The 23,344-nt window shown below is 42.7% G+C and overlaps 1 protein-coding gene across 1 annotated transcript in view; it reads left to right on the top strand.

Moving 5' to 3' along the window:
* The window catches only part of LOC128713966 (uncharacterized), a 58,224-nt gene that overhangs the window by 3,251 nt on the left and 31,629 nt on the right, over positions 1-23,344 (top strand). Inside the window, exons 3-5 of the mRNA XM_053808841.1 lie at positions 1,146-1,259; positions 1,898-1,991; positions 2,332-2,461. Coding sequence (XP_053664816.1) covers positions 1,146-1,259; positions 1,898-1,991; positions 2,332-2,461 — 338 coding nt within the window. The remainder of the gene's footprint in view (positions 1-1,145; positions 1,260-1,897; positions 1,992-2,331; positions 2,462-23,344) is intronic.

The raw sequence follows: 23,344 nt of genomic DNA, 5'->3' as shown, positions 1-23,344 counted from the left end.
TCATATAAAAAATATAACATGCTTAAATTAAGCAATCTTTTAAGTATCATGAACATGGCATTTGTATTTTATATCGAGTTTTTAATTTTATCGATTCCGATATTTAGAACATCATAAACATTAACATTAAGTACTGTTCGGTACTGATATTTCAGTAAATTATCACTATTTTATATTTTCAATTACTACAGATTACACTGTAAATAACACGTCTTCATTTAATAGTCAATCAACTTGGCAAGTATGGTAACTTTAGTAATATATTAATTTAGGTAATTATTGGTAATTAAATATTGAAACAATGCTGTTAGAATAAAGATTCATAGGCATTCAAAGGCTGTTACGTTCATTCAATTTAAAGATATTAACATAACCACGACTTGTGTCGAAGACATATAGTTCCCTTCATTTCCTTCCCCACATGAGAACATACATCAGAAGCTCAAGGTAATAAATATCTTTACATCACGCCTCTGAAAGGAATTCAACCGCAAGAGCTCGAACGACCATCAAGCTTGATCTAGAAATGTGCTGATTCACGCACTTGGTCGCTAATTACAATCAGAACCAGATTAATTTGTGTACATCCTTTCATTAGGATGAATACAGATTGTACTTGAAGGAACCTCCGGAAAACCCCCCAAGAGCCATCAATAAGATCTCGAGCGTTACTCGACAGTAACCTCCATATTCCGGTCACGGCGCACTGCCGGGTAGTAACGATTCCACAAATCTGTGAACTTCTTCAATTACCTTTTCGGACGAGAACACCTTAGCAATGGTTCGTCCTTTTCGATTGGAATCAAGATGGATGGATTTACTCAAAGTAAGAGTAACCGCGAACGCGCGTGTGGGTATATGTGTGCACAACTGGTTCCATACGCATGAGATATTATTATGGTGTTAGCCTCGAAGAAACCCATGTAGCACGTTGCAAACCGTACACCGTGTTCTCTTGTTTTGCCCTTCATTTCCACCCACCAGCTGCGTTCATGGGTGTTTCTGATCGTCTCTCATCGTACCACCTTGTTATCTGTTTCTCTCAATGTTCCTCGCATGTACACACCTGCCTTGTCTGCCTTCCTGCTTGCCGCACACCGACCAAACCCATCAAACGCATCCGTCCCGCAACTGGCACAACGTAGTCAATTCCCCTACGACGAAGACTTCATGTACGATGTTTCACTGCAAATTGAATCCGAACGTCACGGGGAGCTGGATTCAATAGTGCCTGAGCATAGGAGGAAGCATAAACACAGGTAAGAATTGGCTCGGGATAACGAGCAACATAAAGTGCCTCGGTACCGGTTACCTGGACCTCAACGTCCGGAATGGATGTGGTGACTGTTGGCCGATTACGACACGGCCACCCTGCTTCAAGAAGGCCACTCCGTATGCACCAATACACCGAAACACACGAACGATCGATTCGAGACGAAGACAGCGGTAGCGAGCTGAAGTCTGGTGTGGTTTAAGACCTACCCTTCACGGTACTTGACTCAAGAGACCGAATCTCGGGTCGTGTCGGCAAACAAGGACTCCCCGGTGGCTCGGATGCCAAGCAGCACACTGTGGCGATGGTTGTCCCCGAAGTGCTACTGTTTCAACCGCCATATTGTACTGCGCGCCGGTGGAAAACTCTTGCCTGCAAGCGCCAAACGACCGGCACCGTTTGCAAACCCGATCGCAAGATGAACTAATAAAAATGGCATAAGCATAGCCCAGCGAATTACCCGTCCCCTCCGCCATGCCGGCCATCCGCCAGGCGCACCGGGAAAAAGAAACAAGCAAAATCAATTAACTTTTATCTCACGGTTCATTCTTTTCTTTTCACCTCGGCTGCGATCCTCGTTCACCTGCGCCGGTCCTGCCGTACGACTGACGAAAATCCCGGAAGCAGACATCATCATCATCACCATCGACACTGTAAGAAGAAAAGACACAAGAAGCGCAAAATTCTGGTGCACGACCTGGACGACCAAAGCGTAAAGGTAAGCCGACCGGCGGGATGTTTTATCGTTACCACCGCCATCACCAGGGGCTTAGAAGGGGTGTTTTTTTATTCGCTTTATGGAAGTAATGCGCACCCTTCACGGTGCTGCACGTGCGGAAGCGGATTTTACACGTTCTCCACACACCGGTCCGGTACCTGTTGTAGCACGAGCCTAATCCTAATGGCCCATCATCAGCCGCGTCACGGTCACGTCAAGTCAACGCACACGGACGTGCTGTTTCCATCGAATACAGTGGCTCCAGCCCGCGATTACCAACGCTGACATTTTGTTTGTTTCTCTCGGGGGGACTCATTTTATTTCCTTCGTCCGCTTCCAGGTGATAGACCCGGACGATCTGCCGCAACGTGCCAGATGGACAATCATTGCGACCGCATGCCTATTACTGATTATGTGCCTACTATTAGTTGGAATCACACTGCGGATGGCTCCCATCATCGACGATATGGGTAAGTTTAGCTGTGGGGATGGTCCGCAAATGTGACGTTACCGATCAAAGCGATAATTGCAGGGCGTAATTATTGTGATCTGGATTCGTTTCTTTTGTTAACAAATCAGTCACTGCGCGATGGTTGCCCTTCACCATGATCGCTCTGTACTCCAACTGACCGTAAAGCTTTTCCAACATGAAGCCAATTTCAAAGCAATCTCACGTTACTATTTTCTCGGAATAAATTTCATTCTCATCTCTGAGCAAAACGCTTGCCAGAATGGGCACGAGAGTAAAGCTCGAAAATTTTGGTGTTGTTATGCGCATGCCCAAATATTTCGCTCTCGTGCCCACTCATTGCATGTTATTTTAAGAGCTTTACATTCTCACCGCTCTCACATTCATGGAGGGGAAAATATCATTCCCTCAAACTCTTTTGCTCACAACGGTTATCGGATCATTCGCGAGAATTTTGAGTTCACCAGCTAGAAAAACGTTCATCGGCTGAGTGAATAAGAGTAATTCGCTCCCGCATACGTCGTCACAAATCTTTTGCTAAACAGGTCAATTATGGTCCACGGTAAGAGGAATTTGCAGGTGGAACTTCAGTATCATCTTGAACGCACTAGCTGATGGAGGTGCTTGGTGTTTTAATACTGAACAATGGAGACGCGTGGTGTTTCACTGCTAGCTGACGGAGCAGTCTGGTCTTTTGTACCGTAGCGTAATTTGTTATGCTGTAATCTCTTCCGGTACGAATTTACATTTGCAAATAGATCATTTGGGCTGATTGCACTAAATTGAATGAAGCACTGAAGTTAATTACATAATTGATAGCCATCCTAGCGTGATAAAGCATGCGAATTATAGTATTTAACTTGCGTTCTTGATCGAGCTCTAAATTATCAATGCACAGTACAATCTAATCGTTGCTTTTGAAATTATTCAAAGCTAATGATAATTTAATTTATTTGACACAAACTTTCACCAAAAGTCTGTCCATTAACGTTTATATTTGACACACATCAAATCGAATGGTGTTAATATTTCATATTTCAGAAAAGTTATTTACTGAGAATGAGACAAAAAATATCCATTTACAAAATCAAACGTTTAGAAACATTTGTATCTACAGAGTTTTATTTGATACGAAATCAATAATGCCACAAAACATCAGTACACTCCTCCCAAATTTAATGTTGCGTTGACACACATCGAACAGCAAAAAGTATAGCTTTCAATCTGTTATCATTCAACCACGAGATGTCGATCATACTTCACAGTTTGAAACGTTCCTATCATTCGCATCAGTAGCTTGGTGGCTTCAAATTGACAACCACTGTGCCTCTGCTATTGCATAGTGCCCGTGCATGCACCCTTACAGCGCCCCCACTGTCGCAGACAACTTAGCTGCTGTCTTTCAGGGTTTCGTTCCACCCAACGTTCACCCTTGGAAGGTAATTTGAAATATTGTACGAACATAAAATACGACCCGGCGTCATCGCAATAATCGAAAGCAAGGAGCAGAAACGGAATTTCGGTACCGTTTAATCTTCGAATTCTATCCCCGGGAGGCAAATAGCTAAAGTAAATATTAATAACAAAAAACCAGCGACACTGGCACCGTACATCCGAGAAACCACTTTTCCAATTTCCTGTTGATCCTGAACATCTTGCCATTCGTTTCTCGTTTATCCTTTTCCTCTTCGTAACTCATGGGTCCCCAGTTCGGCACCGTAACACGCAGGGAACTCGCTAGCATAGAAATGCTACCACACATATCGGTGACGTTAGCGGCTGAAAGACAGCATCACGTCCAACAGTCGTCAGTGTGTTAGGCAGCACCGGCAGAAAGCCCTGGGAAGGATACCCATCCTTGTGTTCATTTCAGGCGCGACGGTCGTCCGAGTCTGGGTGAATAATGCTTTCATCTTTCCTACATTAATTCATCGGATGTAGACGCTAGCAAATAAAAGCAATTTAATGGCACTTTGTTCTCCATGTCGGTGCTAAAACCTCCCCAGTGCTTACACGCCACAGAACAGTGGCTCACCACGGTGTCCATCCCAAAAGCTGCCCTGCGTAGGAATAGGGAAAATGTCGCCTTTTGGGGAATTCGTCGTACTCAAGCGAGCGAGCTTTGTTGACCATCTCAAAACGACAGACAGAACCGTCATCCCAGATCTATCTTCATTAGGCGATACACACATGCTTTTTGTGCGCACACAATCATATTACACTTTATGCGCCCACCAGCATAACATCCGTATAACGGGTCTTCCGCCCACTTAACAGCTCAAACGTTCATCCATCTCCAACTGGGGGTTCGAGGAGTTTTCAGGCATACGGCACAAAATTAAGAGAAATGCTCTGAAACCATCATAAAAACCAGCCAAACTTTTTCCCATACCTGCTCCGTGGAAGTAAGTTGAGTGTGTGCCAACTGATGGTGATACGATTGGTACACATACTCCCGTCCAACAACGAGGTGTCCGAGATGCTACATCTCAACAACCAAACGGCTTCATCGTCCACTACCTTGGCCAGTGCTTTCAACTGGCACCGGAATAAATATTCACCATCCACAGTTTGGTTGTGTTCGATTGGACTGCACTCGAACCACTTTCTTCGCAGCCGGTACGCGGAAGGTAGAAAACAGAGCAAAAACCACTGGAAAAGGCATTTGCTGCGCCGCGTGAACTGCTATTCACCCACTGGTTATCCATTATCGTTTGTTGGTTTTCTTCAGCAAGTGGCTTATGTGGAAAGGAAATAACAAGACACAGTAAGCACCAGAAGTAGGTGTGGTAGTGCAGAAAAAACAATGCCACGCGGGGTCTCACGGCCTTATCGGATTGCCGGTTCGGCAAGTCAGCTCTCCAGCCGGGACCATCAAATCTACCCTATCCCTTAGAAACCCCTCGGCCCTGGGACGTATCTCAACGTAGAGTGCCGTGATTTCCCTCCCCACGATCCCTGGTGTATTGGAGCAAGGAACAACTTGGAGGGTTGCAAAAAAAAAACTGAAATAAAAACTCCTACGGTGGAAGAAATGGCAGTGTAGCGGTCCTATACTTGATCGACCACCTGTTAGAGTTTAGATTTTTTGTTTTGCTTTCTATCTCGTTTTACGCAAGCACCCCACAAATGATGGTGGTTTGAAGCCTTTATAAGGAAAAATGTACCATGGAAGAAAGCCATTGCGTCGGAAGAGTTCGAGTGGCAGATCGTTACCAAGAGTGCGAATAAAGTGCCAGCCATTTGTATACGGGCAAACATAAACTTGTTGACTGTACCACAGTTTGGAGGGGCTTTTGTGCGGTTAACAATCAACAACAGTTTATGCGCTAGAATGATTAAATTATCTTTGCTTTTAGCGACATCTTGCGGCCATTCGCCAAGAAAAAAACACACTCCGTAAAATGTCTTGAAGAATTTTTCGATTTCTAATGAATTGCTAATTTGGGAAGATCATAATACACTTTCAAATGTACTACCTTCACGTAACCAAACATTTTAAAAACACCAATAAATTAAGAGCGATCAATTGCTACTTGCTATGAGTATGAGTAAAAAAATGTATAAATCATCGAAATTAGAAGCTTATTTAGTAGCTTCTTCTAACCGTTCCATCGTTTGTTCTTAAATTCAGCAGCCTTTTTACATACCTCATACTTCAGGATATTCAAAAGATTCTCATACTCACAATCCTGTGATTTTAAATCTGATTGCGAGCAATTTTTCATCAATTTTATTTATTTTATTTTATTTACAATTAGAGAGTAACATTTACATTAAGACTTTCTATGTCATGCGCACTAACATACAAGCGTAAACTGAACATAAAATCACCGTCTAGCAGCTGGTCAACAATTTGTAAGCAATTGTCGAATAGCTCAAAGCTGTTTCATTTTGTTCTCGACATTAAATACTTAGTAACGGAGCAGAAACAAAAATGTCAACCTTTTCAACGCAGGCCACGCGAACGGTTTGCACACAAATATTCCAGACCAGACATTGAGCAACGCAACGAAGGAAAAAAAATGCTCGACGGAAAATCAAACGCCAAGAAAATATTCTCCCAAAAAAGCTCCGCACAAGAGGAACTACCCAACCGGAATACCTCCAACAAAGGGAGGCTACTGAATGCGTCCCTGAATATTCTGTGCCTCGCCATCATCCAAGAAGCAGCAAGAATTTTTGCATACCTGGCGAAGAAAGAATGTGAAATTCTTGAAGATCCTCAGTGGTACAACCAACTGTAAAACCAAAGCTCACCAGTTGCTTACGCTTTTGTACCACCAAAATGGCCATTCAAATGCGAAATCATCGCTTTTGTTAAAAACCCGTGACAGTTCGTAAAGTAACAACATTATCTTACAAATAGCGAAACATATTGAATTATGCATATTCTTAAAATTAATATTGCTTATTGATGGTTCAACTATATCATCAGGTTATTTATGTTTAAAGCGGAATTTAAGAAATAATACTAAACTTATTGAACATAAAAACTAATGCAACATCACAATTGAAACAACTCAACGAAGACTGAGGACAGCTTTCCATTACGCTGTCAATTGTCCAGATTAATAACGAAATATTCACATTTAAACTTCTTCAATTTTACATTAATACCTCAATTTAATTTACCTCTCGGTCGCTGTCCAGCTCAACAACGGTATCGCATCAATCACAACGTTCTTCCACCACCCAAGAGGTTGCAAGAGCGAACTCTTAGCATGCAGAGACCCCTAATAAACCTAATAATCATATTATTGTGTAACGGAGCGAAAAGCATCGTGAGACTTCCCAATTACGATACTTCTTTTTTTTCGTGGGGATAAACTGACGACGTCGTATGAATAAACTTGGCTTGTTTTACTCAAATATGCGAGATGCAAAAAAAAAACGACAAACGACTTCAGAGTTATCGTTTGGACATCTTGGTAGATGGATTTCAAGAGAATTCCCTACAACGAAAAGTTCACGAAACGGTAGAGCGCGAATGTAACTTAATTTGGATCACAACCGTTTTTACTTCCTGCTGCCGGCATTTCTGTCCGTTTTTAATTGTATTTTGTGTTCAATCATTTTTACCTTCATCTCATGGTTTCTTTTACTCTATTTCTTTCACAGGTAAGTGTACACAACATTTAAATCAACCGACAGATGATTTTGCTATTCCGTTTGGTAAGTGTGATACAGTAATTCGTTCAAATCGCATTTGTATGAAATTCGAACAAGTTAAATTATGCGTATTGATTATATCATTTATAACATAACGCGTATCTTTCTTCAAATATCTTGTCAAAACTATCGCTTTGAGGCAACATGTATCGCCTGTTACAGGGAACATTGATTATTCACCCTGCCATGTTCAATGAGTTGGGCTTCGTTTGACCTTCAAACACTAGTTCACTCAAGCTTGCCCATGATGGAATGCCGGCAACTTGGCTTGGTCCAGGCATTGGACGGGTGCTATAACTTCAAACATCAAACATTTCGGTGCGCATGGATGGCTTTCTGATTTTACGCCTTTACCCTCGTGCTACCGTTCGTGCGGCCCAAGGTTTTGTGTTGATTAAAACATAATGAAGCAACAAGTTGCACCTGTTCGACCACACACTCATTACCAGCAGCAGCAAAAGCTATACGATACACATGATGCCTTTCGGGTGTACACTGTGCCTAGCCTGTACATCACCGTGGGCGTGGGCAGGAAGGATCACGCAATGGGAAGAAACGCTGTCTGTTCCAAAAAGGTTCGCCAAAGCTCATGCATGACCGAAAGCATCGAACAAAAACAGATCATAGAAACGTGCCTACCCCTTGACGCTATACTACCTGGGCTACATTCGCAGAAGTTCCACTTAATAACCCTAGGCCGTGATGATAAAGGATCGATCCAACTCTGCTAAAAATATATGTGAATATATCTATTTCTCAAACATATTAATGTGCCTTGTGTGCCCCTCGATGGTTCGTAATGTCCTAGAAACAACTTTATCTGGTTTGGGGAAAACACTCTGGGAATCAGCTATATGTTGATGAACCAAACAAAAAAACTAAAGTGTTTTTATTATTATTTATTTATTACAATTATAACGGCTCTCTGTCGTATTTTTTTTTTCAGTCATAAATTGACTGCAAAGAGTACAAATTATTCAAGGCATTTCTTCCTTGTCTATTGCCTTATCCCGGGCATGCTCGGTTGAAAAAACTAAAGTGTAGTAATATTCTAAAATTAAACTTCAAATATATTAGTTTCCTTGTTTCTTACAATCAAAATTGATTGATTAAATATGGCGGAGAACATTATTGTAAGATGAATTTAGACAGAATGAGGAGATCAGCTGATAAATTGTTGGTCTACTATTTTGAAAATGAACCATAAAGCAAGATAATTTTAGATTAGCCACAGAAGAGTATAAGAAGAGTAATTCGCGGATTCGCTCTTGTTCATTTGTAGCATTTGTCATCATTCATGACAAATAATCTATTTTAAGGTCATGTACTAAAAATATACACATTTTCAAATGATTCCAACCCAAGCTTGGTCTCAAAAGAAAGTTCCGCACAACAAAATGAAAAGTTTGCTTAGTCATTTGTTATCAGTTAAGTGTAGCTACCCAAATCACAACAATACACATGTAACGCACTGCGTTTACGTTTTCCCACCCAACTCTGAACGAAACCTATTTTGCATTCATCCCAGTTGTTTCTCCTTGCTAATAGCTTTTTTTTTGGCATCGAGTTACAACGTATCCAATGCTGATAACGTACGTCAGCAACAAAAAAGCCATCGACACAGTCGCATATCTGCCAGAGCTGCCACATCGTACTAGTGAGATTTCCCTTGCTACAAGGGAATGATTCTCAATTGTACAACAAACCTTCCGAGCTCCAAACAATGAGTCACGTGGGATCCGTAGACTAAGACTACGAAAGTCTAACATGTTGTCACATTTGCATTATCCGGGTTCTGAGCGGTTATACAGAAGACAGGACATTGGCAACAACGCGTGCCACAAAATACATTCATGCATGCTGATGAGACGTCAGGCCGAAGGTATCGATGACATAGTGATCGGTATCGCATACATGATGAGATCTCATGATCATGCAAAGAATCGAAGAGCGTTCTACTCAAAGAAAAGAATAACAAAACTTTCCTCATAAGCCACAAGCAACATGCTAATTTTAAAACGATAGCTTCATAGTTGTGCGACATTATTTGTATTGCAATCGTTTAAGGCAGAAAATAGAAACAAATTTAAGTATCAAAATGCTGTTAAATAGTTTTTAAACTATTTCTTCTTTGGATTGCGTACTTACACTTCTAGAGCGGAGTTTTTACACAAGAAAACATGAAATTTAGTGCAAACGGCAACCACAGAACTATTTTCTGCATTGCCACAATAAACATAACAAATTCGCATTCCATTCGCGCCATCATTAGACTGTTTTGAAGAGAAAAACTAATGAAACTAGCACAATCATTTCGAACCAAAACTTTAATGAATATTGTGAATGACTCTCCAGACACGAAAGCCACAGTTTTGAGTGTGAAACGTTTCTTCACGAAAATCTCTTACAAACTTCAATGGGAAACGTCCAAAAGAAGGGGTTCCAAACTTATCCAACAGCAGCATGCAACTGGCAGGCAGTGGCAAATAGTTGATAAATTAAATTTAGCTCTAACCTAACTTTTGAGTTTACCACCGCGTTAAGTCGCTTACTTTGCCCCCAAAAATGCGACGAACGAGCGACATCCAGCTGTTGCTACTGTAGGAAGCAATGGATGACGACCAGACAAGCATGATTGCAGCCAGCCAAGGCTGGTCGGAAAAATACCACCGTTACCTCCCACAAGCGAAGTTCTGCTGAAACTCCCAAAAGTTAAGTAACTTCGCCCGTACCACTCGCACATACCTAACGCCGTATCCGGTCGAGCACCTAATGAAGATAAAAGTACAGTTTAATGAATTTAATTCTGTTTATTCGTGCACCGTGTCTCCTGAAGAGATAATCCTTTTCGACTGTTGGGGCTAGTTTATTTTTTGACGCGGTCTGACGCTCGACCGACTGAGAGTAACAGAGATACGAGCAAATGAAGCTGATGTGCTTGGACGATCACTACCGTGCAGGGGGTTGGATGTGAAATATGAAGCGTCTTGTGAAGCATGGCTCTGCATACTGCTCTGAGCTGCCTGAAAGCTGATTTAAACATTATTTTATGGGAGCTTTATGTCAGAACTTATTTTTTGTCTCCTTGTCCGCATATGGTACGATATATTCCTCCTCCAAAATGTTCTTGGTATTTAATCAAAATTTTCAATCCCCTGCACAATGTACCGGCTTATAAGTTGCATCTTCCGCAATCGATATTGCTGCAGGTATTGAAAAGAATGTACAAATCGAAAAAAAAATCCTTGGGAACGCCACATAGTTTCCAAACTAGCTGCGATCGGTTATCGGAGATGGTTTTGCAAAATATGGAATGCTAAGCACATTTTCCTTTACCACCAAGATGCAATACAGCAACTTTCAGCACTACAGTTGAACGAAAAAAGAGGACACATCTACCATCTGTCTAATGCCACGACGGATAACTTAACCTATGATAAGTGTTACGATGCTTCCTACATTTTTCGGAGACTGAAAAGTGTTGCATCCATCCGGCCAGTCTTACAGCCTTAAACCCGCTCCACGAACCAACTCTCACCATCCTGTCCCCGTTCGGTGCTTCAGCTGTGTGGAAACTTTTCAAAACCCGACCACCAGGTGAATTTGCAACACGAACTGAAACCGGAATGGCATGCAGACAACCGTATTGCCCTTTGCTTTGTGTTCGCTCTACGTTTCACTCCGAGTTATCTAACAGAACCGCTCCCTCACGTACGAGTGGGGCGGAAATGAAGCGGAAAGCATCGGTTGGTAGCCGGTACAACGCACAAAGAAAACCCATCCTAGAACGGGGACACCGGAGGAAATCGTGACTTTTGTACCGTTGCTCCCGAAATTCTTCTCCGCGCGGGCTTGGGTTCACTCGGCACGGTATCCGGTTCGTACGTGTGCTGAAGGTTTTGGAAGCGCGCGCGTTTTTCGCACCACGTGGGCAAATGTAAAGTTTAAACAGCGGCGGACTGCGAACTGAAGGCCGGTGCGGGACGATTCAGTTTTGGGGCGTAACGGAACTCGTGCGGAAAGAATCCAAGACGGAAATCTTCGCCGAAGATTGTCGTAACATGGCATGTCGGACGTTTCTATTCAAAAGTTGATTCAACCCAAACCTGATGTGCGGAAAAAAGCACTAAAAGTGCAATGTTATTCGTGTGGAAATTTGGAACTAAAGACTTTTTTTTTTGTTTCTTGGTCAGATAGGTGATGTTGATTTATTTCTAAGCTTCTATATTTAATGTTATATACAAAGGAATTCTTGCATCCTTGTACAATGTGTGAATCCGCATCGAGGATAGACCGTGTCTGGTTCGCCTTAACTCCCATTCCTAACCAGTCTAGCAACGGATAGAACAACGGGAACTTATAATTACTGTTCCACGTACGGAGAAACTCAAGTCCCAAATCCCCACTCCGCTCCAATCACGCGCAGAGAGACCTTCGTCTCTCGGCAGTCGGCAGCCACAGGTGCCGTGGGACCATTAATCATCGAGAACGAATCAAATTTACATAATTCCATCCTACAGGTCTCGCATACCGAATCTTTTGGGCAAATATTTGCGACCGTCTCTCCTGTCGGCAAGTTTTTCGCACGAGTTGCTTCGTCCAGCTGGCTGGCCGAAAATCATCGTTAAGTAGAAACCTGATACTGACTTTTACTAGCCATCAGAATGTATCCTTCGTGTAAACGGCTTCAAGGTAAAAAAAAAAAATACCACCGCGCAGCAGTTTCGCTGATAATCGTTGCTTAAGTACCTCGGTGAGGTGCAAATCGCTGTCCTGGGAAATTTAAAACAATAAAAAACCGCTCTGCGATGAAGATGGGTCCGTATTCGAACCGCGCCGCTCGGGAGCAGCAATGCAGGGAAATCATTTCGAAGGGCGGTAAAATGCACTGATTTTCAACTGATTGACCCACGTGTCAAGTTCATCGGGGAAACCTTACGCAGTTCGGCTGTTCGGTCGCACTCGGCAGTATCGTTCCCGACCCAGGTTCCCAGTTCGGCTCGACAACCGAAGCAGCGTTGCCTGTCCGTTTCAGTCGCTTCCCTTGCCAGGAAAAAAAAAAACACATCGACCAACCCAAGCAACACCGTTGGGAATCGGATCGGGCGCGCACAGTTTATGTAATCACAATTCGACACTCACGCTGCCGGTTCGGCACTCAGCACTACGAGCCGGTTCGTACAACGGCCGGCCACCCATGGCTTCCAGTGAAATTCGGCCAGCCAGCCAAGGATTTTCACCGGTAGTGCGATGGCAAAGAGCCAGTCACGTGAGAAGCCACTCACCGTCCACTACACCACGAACTGGGTGTGTGTTGAGTGCCGCGTTCCGTTTTGGCCGCTGGACCAGTGAGCAACGAGCTCCGGAACCTTCTGCCTGCTCCGGCGGTTTTTGAACAAATGGCAAATTGTTGCATTCACCTCTGTATCAGGCCCACGCCCCTGCTACTCCAACATCCTCGCTGTGTTCAACGGACGATCCGGGCTGGCGGACCGAAAACAACAGCTTAGCCACTCATTGCGAGCGGTTGGAAATGCTCTCACCTTTTCTCTCACTTGCTCCCAATGCTCCCTCCTCCACCGGTGTCCCCAAACCGGGAAAAACCCCCCGCCAGCTGTTGTGGGACAGATGAAGCCACTTTATAACGACTGCTAATACCATTTAAACGGTGGAACTTCAAAATTGTATTCCATTCAAACATTGTTCCTAGCATTCCTTTGTGGTACGGGTATTGTATGAGGGGTTACGATTTTTCGCGCAACCACGAACCGTCCTTTCGCCTTTGGGATGGTGCGGAATAGAACGAATTTGTAAATCAAAATGCCAATCTGCAATAGCGATTGTATCAGCATAGCTTCATTTTCCAAGAACTGTGGGACAGAATACTGTAAAATTTGAGGTATATTGATGGAATGAAGGTTTTACATTGAGTGACGACAATTACAAAGTTTTGTACAATTAACACCAAAACAAAACATACAAAATGGATTTTATTTTATCGTTCAAGGACAGTCATGCTGTATTGTTAAGCTTAATTTATGCTTTTAGTTAAATATACTGCCTTGTAAGTTGTGCAAAGTCTTACAGGTCTGTTGCTCTAGGCGATAGACCGAAGCAATTTGCTACAATTAAGAATGTGTGCCAAATATGCGTTTCTCAAAAAACCTCAGATTTTTTTTTAATCAAACATAAAACATTTCAGACATGCTCCCGCAAATAAACCGAATTTCATTTGAAGTTCTTTGTAAAAACCTTCAACCTGCTACTCGTATCACATTTTCTGCGTCGAACGTTTCGCTGAATTCCGCATTGTGTTCATATGTTTTACAATCCGTTTAACTGAATACCGAGAAATGGCTGTCCTTAACACACCATCATTTGAATCTTTATTGTGATAACGATCGTAAAAGCTGAGCGCTTCATGCATTGTTATCAATTATTACCAGCAATCACTTGTAATTGCCTGAAAAGGTCACCCGAACCGTGCCTTGGAGAGGAATGATGCACCCTGACCGAAATGATCCTGGGCGAACATTAAAAATGACCACGCCACAAAACATTTGTCTTCGGAACACACCCACTTTTGCGTAAGCAGTTTGGAATAAAACATGGTGACCTTTTTTTTTTGCTATCCTCAAAAAATTCTCCTTCAGCTTCACTCACCATGGAGGCATCCCACGGTAATTTGCGGAGCAACACTGAAGTAATGTGTACTAAGTACTGGGCGCCTCCACCCACAGGCACACCAAACGCGTCGTGTGGTTTTGTATTCAGGGCAGGAAAGGAAGGCAAAAGGGAACGAAAATAATAACCTTTTTACAAAGTATGACGAGCGTGTATCCTGATCGAGCACGACATTTGCCGACGCACCAGTTGCTGAAAGGTTTTGACAAATATTGCTTTCAAAACACAGGTGCCCGTCAGATTGATGTTCCCTTGTTTGAAGCAATCCTTCAAACTATCCTTTCAGTGCGGACGAGTTGAGTACTTTCGCGTCTGATAGATGGACACAATGTTATCAGTTTTTAGTTCTAGTTCGTTCTCTTCCACCCTGAGTTCCAAAAAATTGGGCGGCTATGGAGTGTACATAGCTTTGAAGCTGCACTGGAACCGAAAACACCACTGCCAAACACTAATTCAGTAAAGATGTTCCAATAATAGACATTTTCTCCAGCTGCTTCTTTTGAAGAAGCTCCACTTGGTTGACATCTGATGGGCCACTTGCTGTCATCGGGAACTGCATTTGTCTACCCACGAACGTGTCGCTTCATCAACCCTACCGGCCGAACGCTTCTGCTAGATTGCTTTCGAAGCCAACAAACCGTCGCCGGTCAACAGGTCACATGGCCGATCACTCACCAACCGCTTGGCCAGCGGGTGTTTGTTTCCAGCGCCCCAAAAAACCCTAACAAAGACCGCTCACTGGAAGCGAAACCAATACGGGCACGGGAGGGCGTATATATTCCACGGTGGCGCTCACGGGCGCGCGCGCAGTTTTCCGAGCGGCACTCACCTGAATTCAACATGTTGCTTGTTGCTTTGCCAAGCGGCCCAATGGTTGCGTCTCCTCAGTACTAGCTCAATATCGTCAGCGTACGGATAACGCCTCCAACGCGATCGGTGTACACGTAAGCAGGTGGAGGGTCTTGCTCGGTCCGACTACTTTTGCCACCAACATCGTCACCGCCACTGTGTGTGTGTGTATTTTTTTTCTTGCTTCCACACCCGTTTCTTTCTGTGTGAAAAAAAATATTTGGCAACAAACAGACCCAAGGAAAAGAAAGGAAAAAAAAACAAATGCAAAGAAAACTATAACTGACCCATGGTTTAACGACCATTTCTTTGCACGTTAAAACGCTATTCGCCGCGCTACAAATAGACCATTGGACGTTACGCCAAACCAAGCGATGATTGTGATCGAACCACATCCGAAACCGATGCGTGCCAAAAGGAGAATATCCAGCATTTAATGGCTTACTTTTCATGCTGATTACATAGCACCGTCGCCGATCGTACAAGTGATCGAAGTGTATCGCAAGATCGAGTGGAAAATTTAATACTTTTTTCCACAAAGAAAAAGGCGTGTTACAAGCATCGAGCGACTATGTGCGGTTGAACGTAACGGTTTTTTTTTTCATTCTTTTTGGTGATTTTCAAAAGAAATGTGTGATAAATGAATTTCGCCTAATTCAAGATTAGTAATATTAAAATAGCAACATTTACTTCTTCACGCTGCATTCAAACGCTTTTATTCGTTTAAAACACATGTCATTACAAACGAACTTCGATGGGTGTGTAAACCGTTTTCTATGATTTTCAAATTGCGCCTCGCATAATCTGCCCAATTTGGGCAACGAATTTGACGCCGACTGTAGTTTATGGGCATGGCAGGAAGCGAAAGAAAGTCAGCTTACAAACAACGCAATTATTTACTAACTTTCTCTCGAGTGCATACCATGTTTCTTTGCCTGCAACTAATAAAATGTGCTAATGTGTTTCTGTGAGTGTGCATGGTTGCACTGCGTGCAGGATGGTTGTAGTTTATTTTACACGTTCAATACCCGCTTGCATACTGTGCATAACACTGCACAAACTTCAACCGGATATCCGTGGATTCCAGTAAACCGAGGATGAGTTTTGCGCCAACAGGAAGGGTATGGGTGCGGTCACAGTATCGCGCGTGAGTGTGTAATGTCGTGCCCGCGTTAGTGGTCACAACGGTGGTAACGCAAGACGGGCAGCATCAACAATGCGAAAAGCGACGGCATCACCTACGAAATGGCACGGAAAATCCTGGCAAAAGTTTTCCATTGTTTTTCATCGAAAAGCTTACGGGGATGTTGTATTTCGCCTGGCTGGGGCGTGTGGGGGTAGTTATTTTAATCACAAACGAAAACAAACCCCTAGATAAGATAAGCAGGATTTGTAAGCGACAGTTAGCTAGAACAGTTTGTTGAAGTATAGCGCCGACCGAGCAGTGAGCGCGAGCGAGAAAGTGCACAGGGTGGAAAAGCTGGCGCTAAGGGTTGAAGTGAAAGGGAAAATGTGAGTGAATAGGCCGATTTGCTGGAGGTAGACCACATTTTCCTGCCAAAGGGCTGATAGATATATCTTGATTCTATTGCGTGCCAGGGCTAAACTTACTCTCTGTGCAATCGCTTAAGACAAAACGACGGTTATGGAGCAGTGTCAAGAAAAGTCACAACACCATCGAGGTTCAACCGCGTTCTAGTGCTGTACGGATGCGTGTGTCTGTGTCTGCGAGTGTGTGCCTATCTCTGTGTAACTGTGGGAGTTTTGCTGCCGATAGATCAAACAATCCACCCGTGTGGATATGATTTATCACAGAACGACAGAACAGTGCGAAAGAAATAAATCTTCGAAGCGGAGAAAAATCCCACACCCCTTCTGGCAGTGCGGTGGTTTGTGGTGGTGACCACAGCTTTGTGCAGATGCTGGTGGTAGTGGCGGTACGGTTGATGATGGCGATGATGATGATGCTGATGATGCTGGTGATGATCGACGGCGGGCGTGGTTAATGTAGTGACGAAAACGGTCGACTTTACCGTACCGCGGGAAAAATATACACCGTGCAGAACGCCTTGGTAGCCGCGATTGCAAGATAAGTGTGAATTCGTGTGAAAACGCAAAATGAAATGATGGCCTCAGACCGCTGGCCATGGGGCGTGGATACAGTGGATGAAACACAATGATTTTAAACCGATCCGTCTCCAAGCGACGGTGACACTTGTCGGATTAGTTTCAATTTTGCAAAATCAGTCCTTTCCCCTTCGTGCCTGCCGCGCCGAGCGAATGGAACGACGTGAGTGACGGGAACGTGGTATCAATTGGTGGTTGAAAATGATGGACGAACCGAGAACACATCCCGTTTACCGTTACATAATGAGCGCCATTTTCACGAATGGCAGTCGAATGCAGTTGCCAATGACCGAGATTTTAAGCTATCGGTAATGGTCTTTAACGACGAGTGCAACGGAAGGGGTGTAGCTGTACGAGTAGCAAGAAATTAATAAGTTAAATGAAAAAAAAAATGGTTCGTGTTTTTAGAGCTAGTTGTAACCTTTATAACGAGAAATTACTCTGCACCGCTATATTTGTTCTACGTAACATACATTTTTATCATCACCCGACGCAAATGGGTTCGCTTTCATCGTGGAGAACATTTGAATTCCATTTAAATATTCATGAAATTGAAGATACTTCTCGAAACCTCAATTATATTATTCAAATACGTCATTATCGTACAATTTAATCCCGTTTTTTTCTATGTTATACTGGTCTTTTTCAATCCAAGATATTGCACATACTTTAATTGTTCATTTGAATGATGAAAACGCAATGAAACTTGTGATACAACTACTAACCAACATTAGTTAAGTGAATTATTGATATATCTAGTTTTCAGGTTTGAGGGTAGCATTTCAAAAACAACCAGAATGTACTTTATGCAGCTTCGATATACAATTTAAACTAATTTCAATTTCAATCCAAATTGGTTAATAATTGATGATTGATCTTTATCTACTTTCATAAACATGGCAGCACAAAAATAACAAATTTAAGCTTCTCAACCTCTCTTTCAAGTTTCCATTAAACAAAACCTAAAACGTTAGAAAAATGGCACTAAACAAATTTTTGCCCTTTCAGTGTCAGTACGTGTGATATCTAGCAGCAGTAAATGGTGAAATTATCAATAAATAACAATATTTTAGCTAAAGATTTAATAAGCTTTTTCATTTTGGGATCTGAAAAGTTTGATATAGCTTTGAATATTGATACTGCAGACTAGACGGATAGCAGGCCTAGACCTCTTGAGGTTGTTGTACCGATGAAGAAAAGACCTGTTAATTAACTATTTAAAAATTTTAAAAAATAGGATAATACAGAGAAAATGTGTCACAGTTTCACGCATAATGTTATAACCACTCTTAATAATGCACACAACATAAAATGCATTCTTGGCCCTGAAAATGATTGATTTACTAAACGAAGGTCGTGTATGGTTTTGTTTGCGACAGTCTGCTGCCACTCGCGATCCTCTTGCCGTTCCAATATAATCCGGTGTAATAAATAGCTGTGGGGACCACCCTTACTCTCACACATACACATACACACACATGCCACTATGATCAGGCCTAACGCGCAGTAGGCACCCATCTCAATGCACAATACATGCGCCTGCACAATGTGTCCGCTATGCAACCATCGTGCATCGGTACAACTCCGACCGGCCTGATAATTGAATACCAGCTGCACTTTCATGTGCTGTAATCCTGCTACGAAATAATTGGAAATCCATCAAGCAAATCCACTGGCGCTGGTAAATGTGCCAGTGCTAAACAAGCATCATCTGGTCACTGAGCAAACGAGTGTGTGTGTTGCCAGCCATACAAGACGGCATAAGCCAAGTGGTGGTGATTAGTCGTTCCTAGAACCCCACGGCTGTCACCTTCATATTGATTCATGTTTTCGCTCGTTCGCCATGTGTTCGGTTCGCCTTTTGTATTTGATCGAAATTTAAAAGGATTTGTGGTGATTAACGAGCAAAACACCTCTAGTTCTCGAGTATCCTCGCAGGGAAAGGTGCTGAAAAGCAAGCCTCATTAAAATCATTGTCTGAATAATAATTCCTCTTTTTTTTTGGTTCACGTTACGATATACTTCAACATCTTTTAGAAGCTTGAATTGACACCACAATACTGTAACTTGATAGGACAAAATCCTACCATGTGGTCGAACAGTTGCTTGCATACATCCAGCTGTATTATTAAAAAAAAATACATTAATCATATGATACGGTCTAGATAAAAGCTTCACGTTGAGGATGAATATTTCACCCCGACTGCAAGCACCAACGGACACAGTGTTTTACGAAATTGCCATCCGACACGATATCCTGAGCCCGACGCCACGGCCATGTTGATTGGTCAAACATGGGTTCGGTTGACCCGACGCTTCGTTCGTGCAAATGGAGATCGTTCGGATCGGTTGGGAAGGAAACCGTTTTATCCCTAGCTTAGATTTGAGTAAAAGATCCTCTAATGAATATTCATTCCAACTTCCCATTTCACCGCGCAGGGCGCTACACGTTTGCCGTGCAATAATAGATGATAACACGCAATGACGCCTTTTTTTTACATTATTTGGAAAAGAAAAGCATTTCATTCTTTTGTTGTTGTATAAATGCTAAATGAAACTTTACAACTCTGGATAATCTGTTTATAAAATATGCAAACCAATGAAAAAACATCGATTAATCCTTTTTTGCTGTGTATAAAATGGAGTTATGGAGAAAAACGGACCACTATGTCCCAGTAAACAATTCCGGGAAGTACGCATAGCCTGCATTTGAGCGGAATCCAGAAACCCAGATGCAACTGTTGCCTATTACAACGATAACCTTTCCAAAGTGATGCCATAAACCACCGCCAATCTACCCCGATCCGAGCCGAACCTTTTAGTAACGGAAGGGCTGACCGACACATTAAATTGCCACCATTGGAACTAGATCACCGGTTATGGTGTGACCACCTGACCGAGCAGGTATAGTGCAACTACCACTTTATCTAACTCCCGGCAACCCTCTCCCTGCCCGGTGCTGTTCATCATTCATGCACACGTACCGCACGAGGCACAAAACCTTACCGAGAACGTGTTCCAGCATACGTCCGACACGTGGGTCGACTAATCGCTGGTTCTACCGACCAGGTCGGGAGTATGTAAGTATTTTTCATCAACTTTTTCTATTCGCTGCCACATCCTTGCTTACACATACACAGAGAGCTTCACAGTAGGTTGGGAAACTGTTGCAGAAACTTTCCCGCCCAGAACGGAACCGAGAGATTGAGCGATGTCGGCCCGTGTCGGTGGAAGTTGCTCGTTCTGCGAGAAAATTAAACATTCCCATGGCGGTGGAAATATGCCCCTTTTCGATGCCTCTTCCTCGTTGTCCCACATATTACTGCGCTTTTTGCGAGATAGAATTCACGAATTACTCCGGGCAATGTGAGCCTGTTTACACAACGATTGTAGAAACAGTTCCCCCAACAGAATGCGATTAAGCGACAGTTTTACTTCCGTTTTTTGGATGGTTTTAGCTTTTCGAAACTCAATCTATAACGTATAGTGCCGAATTTGCACCGATCACAAACGATCGCGTGGCGCAACGCGTCGAGAAAGTAATTTTACGGCTTACCGATAACTAGAAACAATGAACTAAGCAAGAAGCGGCAATAAGCGCTGGATCCATTTACAACTTTCCCTGGCGTGAAGCAACTTGCAAGACAAAACCATATGGAACCGGATAAGCATCTCCCGCAATAGGAACGGAACAATCGAGAAAAAACATCGAAACGGTGTAAGAAATCCGCTCCACAGTCTGTCGTACTTGCTGGCACGTGTGGTAACGGCCACCCGCCTTTCGGGGTGACTCTTTTAAGCATTCTTTTTCCGTTCATCATCCTCAATAACGTCGACCATCTTCTTACCGAGCGATGAACCGTTTGCTTCGGCTTGGGCAACAAAAACACACACACACATCAAAGAATTTTCATAACTCGCCCACAGACGTCACATCTGCGTGGGCAGGGGGGTTCCGATGGAGCCCGTGCGGCCGAGCGACAGGGCAAAGTGTGTTCCCTTAGCATTAGCAAACGCTCACGCTCCCCTGCCTTCGAATTGGAAGCCCATTTTGTGTGGCAACACGGACGCGGGATCTGTCGTCATCAGAGCCAGCGCTGGAAAACATGACCCGGAAAAAAAGGGAAAAATCACAAACGGGGAACTCGCATGGGTAATACCAAGTGCGGGCGTTCCGGGAGACAAAAGCAACACGAAAATGAAATATAACACAACCGAACCCAACATTGTTCTGCCGGAGAAGAATAAGTTGAATTTTTTCGACGTTCCTGCGCTCGCTGGCTCCCATTCGTCCGTACCCGGTGCGCTCTTGTGCCCTGACGAATAAGGACGACGCTAGGAAGGAGATTATTTTTCATCTGATGCCGTTTTTCCAGTTCTGTCGTGTTTATGCCTTCACCAATCCGGTTTTGCTTGTAGCCCCTTCTTCTCCGGTACAGTCTTTTCGCTAATGCTTCATTCTTTTCTTATTTTTTGTTCATTGTCCCAGATTTCGCCCTTGCTCAAGAGACGATGATGAATATCTATCTGACGACTTCTGTCTAATGCCACGGATTGCTTGATTTTCTCATTACTTCTGCACACTCGTGCATGGCATTCGGGTGTACTATCTGGTGATAGGAAAACAAAAACACAAACACACAAGTGAGGAAACAAAACAAAAAGAAACCAAACAGCCAGTGCAGCAACAAAGTTGTGCTCAATCCCAGCTAATAGTGGCACTCTGTTTAACTACCTGCTTTACAAAGGAGTGTGGATGGAATTTACACTTACAGCAGCTTACGTAATTATGTGCTTGATCCTTGGGAGATACACAGTTGCATCAGCAGTACCGCTGGAAAAGTGAAGCTTTGCAAAGGAAATAATTTAACTACATCAGCAGTAATGGATGGTAACCTTCAAAGAGACCTTCAACTCAATGCATCCGATTTCGAAGTGTTGAGCGTTCAGTTGGTACCCTACAGTCCTATTATTCGTGGATCGATTCTCATATGACCCAGGGATGCTACACATAGCCCGAAATTGTTTGCACAAAAGCTACTTCATTGGTTAGCCAAACTTATGGAAAGAGATATTCAATATCTTCGTAAAATCCACGCTCAATGCCGAATTCCGTGGGATTCACTTTCCGAAGAGGCATTTGATTTCTTATTCTTCGTATTTCATACTACCGGCAGACCCCGAGATACTCTATTACAGCGCTCGTGATATACTCCGGGAAAAATTCACATAATTCGAATTTCCGCGTATGTCGAATCCTGATGCAAAATTGTTTATTCTTCAAAGTTACATAGTTGACTTCTTCATCTGAACTTTATTTATTCAGCACTTCACGCGACGTTTTCGAAAGAAAACATGGCGATACTTTAAAAATACAAAAGTTTTATATGCCAGAGGAAAGTATTTTCGAAAGTATTAATTACTAAGTAGAAATGTGATTAACAATTAAACGTAATTGTTTAAATAACAAGTACTTTGATTTTGTTGGTATTTCTGGTTAAAACTTGATATTTTTTTATGTCCGTTCTGATTTAGTTGATTGTTCGTTCAAAAAATATTTCAAATGAACATTGTTTTGTATTTTGGTTTTGTTGAAATTGAAACTAGCTCATCATTTCACTTAACTTCATCAATGAATTATCTGCGGGATTGTGCACACTATATCAGATAACAAAGACTCTACTCTCCCCGGGGTATGATGTATAGAATTTCTTATCAAATCACTGTTTTATTTCGACAACATTCCACATACTATACCACATCACAAAACAAACCACATGAATTCGTTGGGAAACACCGCTTCCAGTATGCTCCATAAAAGGTGTCTAATTTACCTAAAACAATCAAAATTTCGAAATAAATCGAAACTGTTCCCAGCCTGTACCCACAAGAATACATCTACCTCATACGAGACAAAAATATATTTTGATAACTTTAACGTAAACAGAAAGATCACAAACCACATCTCAAGGTTCAATTACACTACCAGACCATAAAATCAGAACTAGCATTATTTTAAGCACAAAGAGCATAATTAGTTATGTTCGTTAAC

The sequence above is a fragment of the Anopheles marshallii genome, chromosome 3 (assembly GCF_943734725.1).
Source record: "Anopheles marshallii chromosome 3, idAnoMarsDA_429_01, whole genome shotgun sequence".
NCBI lineage: Eukaryota > Metazoa > Arthropoda > Insecta > Diptera > Culicidae > Anopheles > Anopheles marshallii.
Note: the sequence above shows the minus strand (reverse complement) of the source record. Positions and strands in the feature narration are given on the sequence as shown.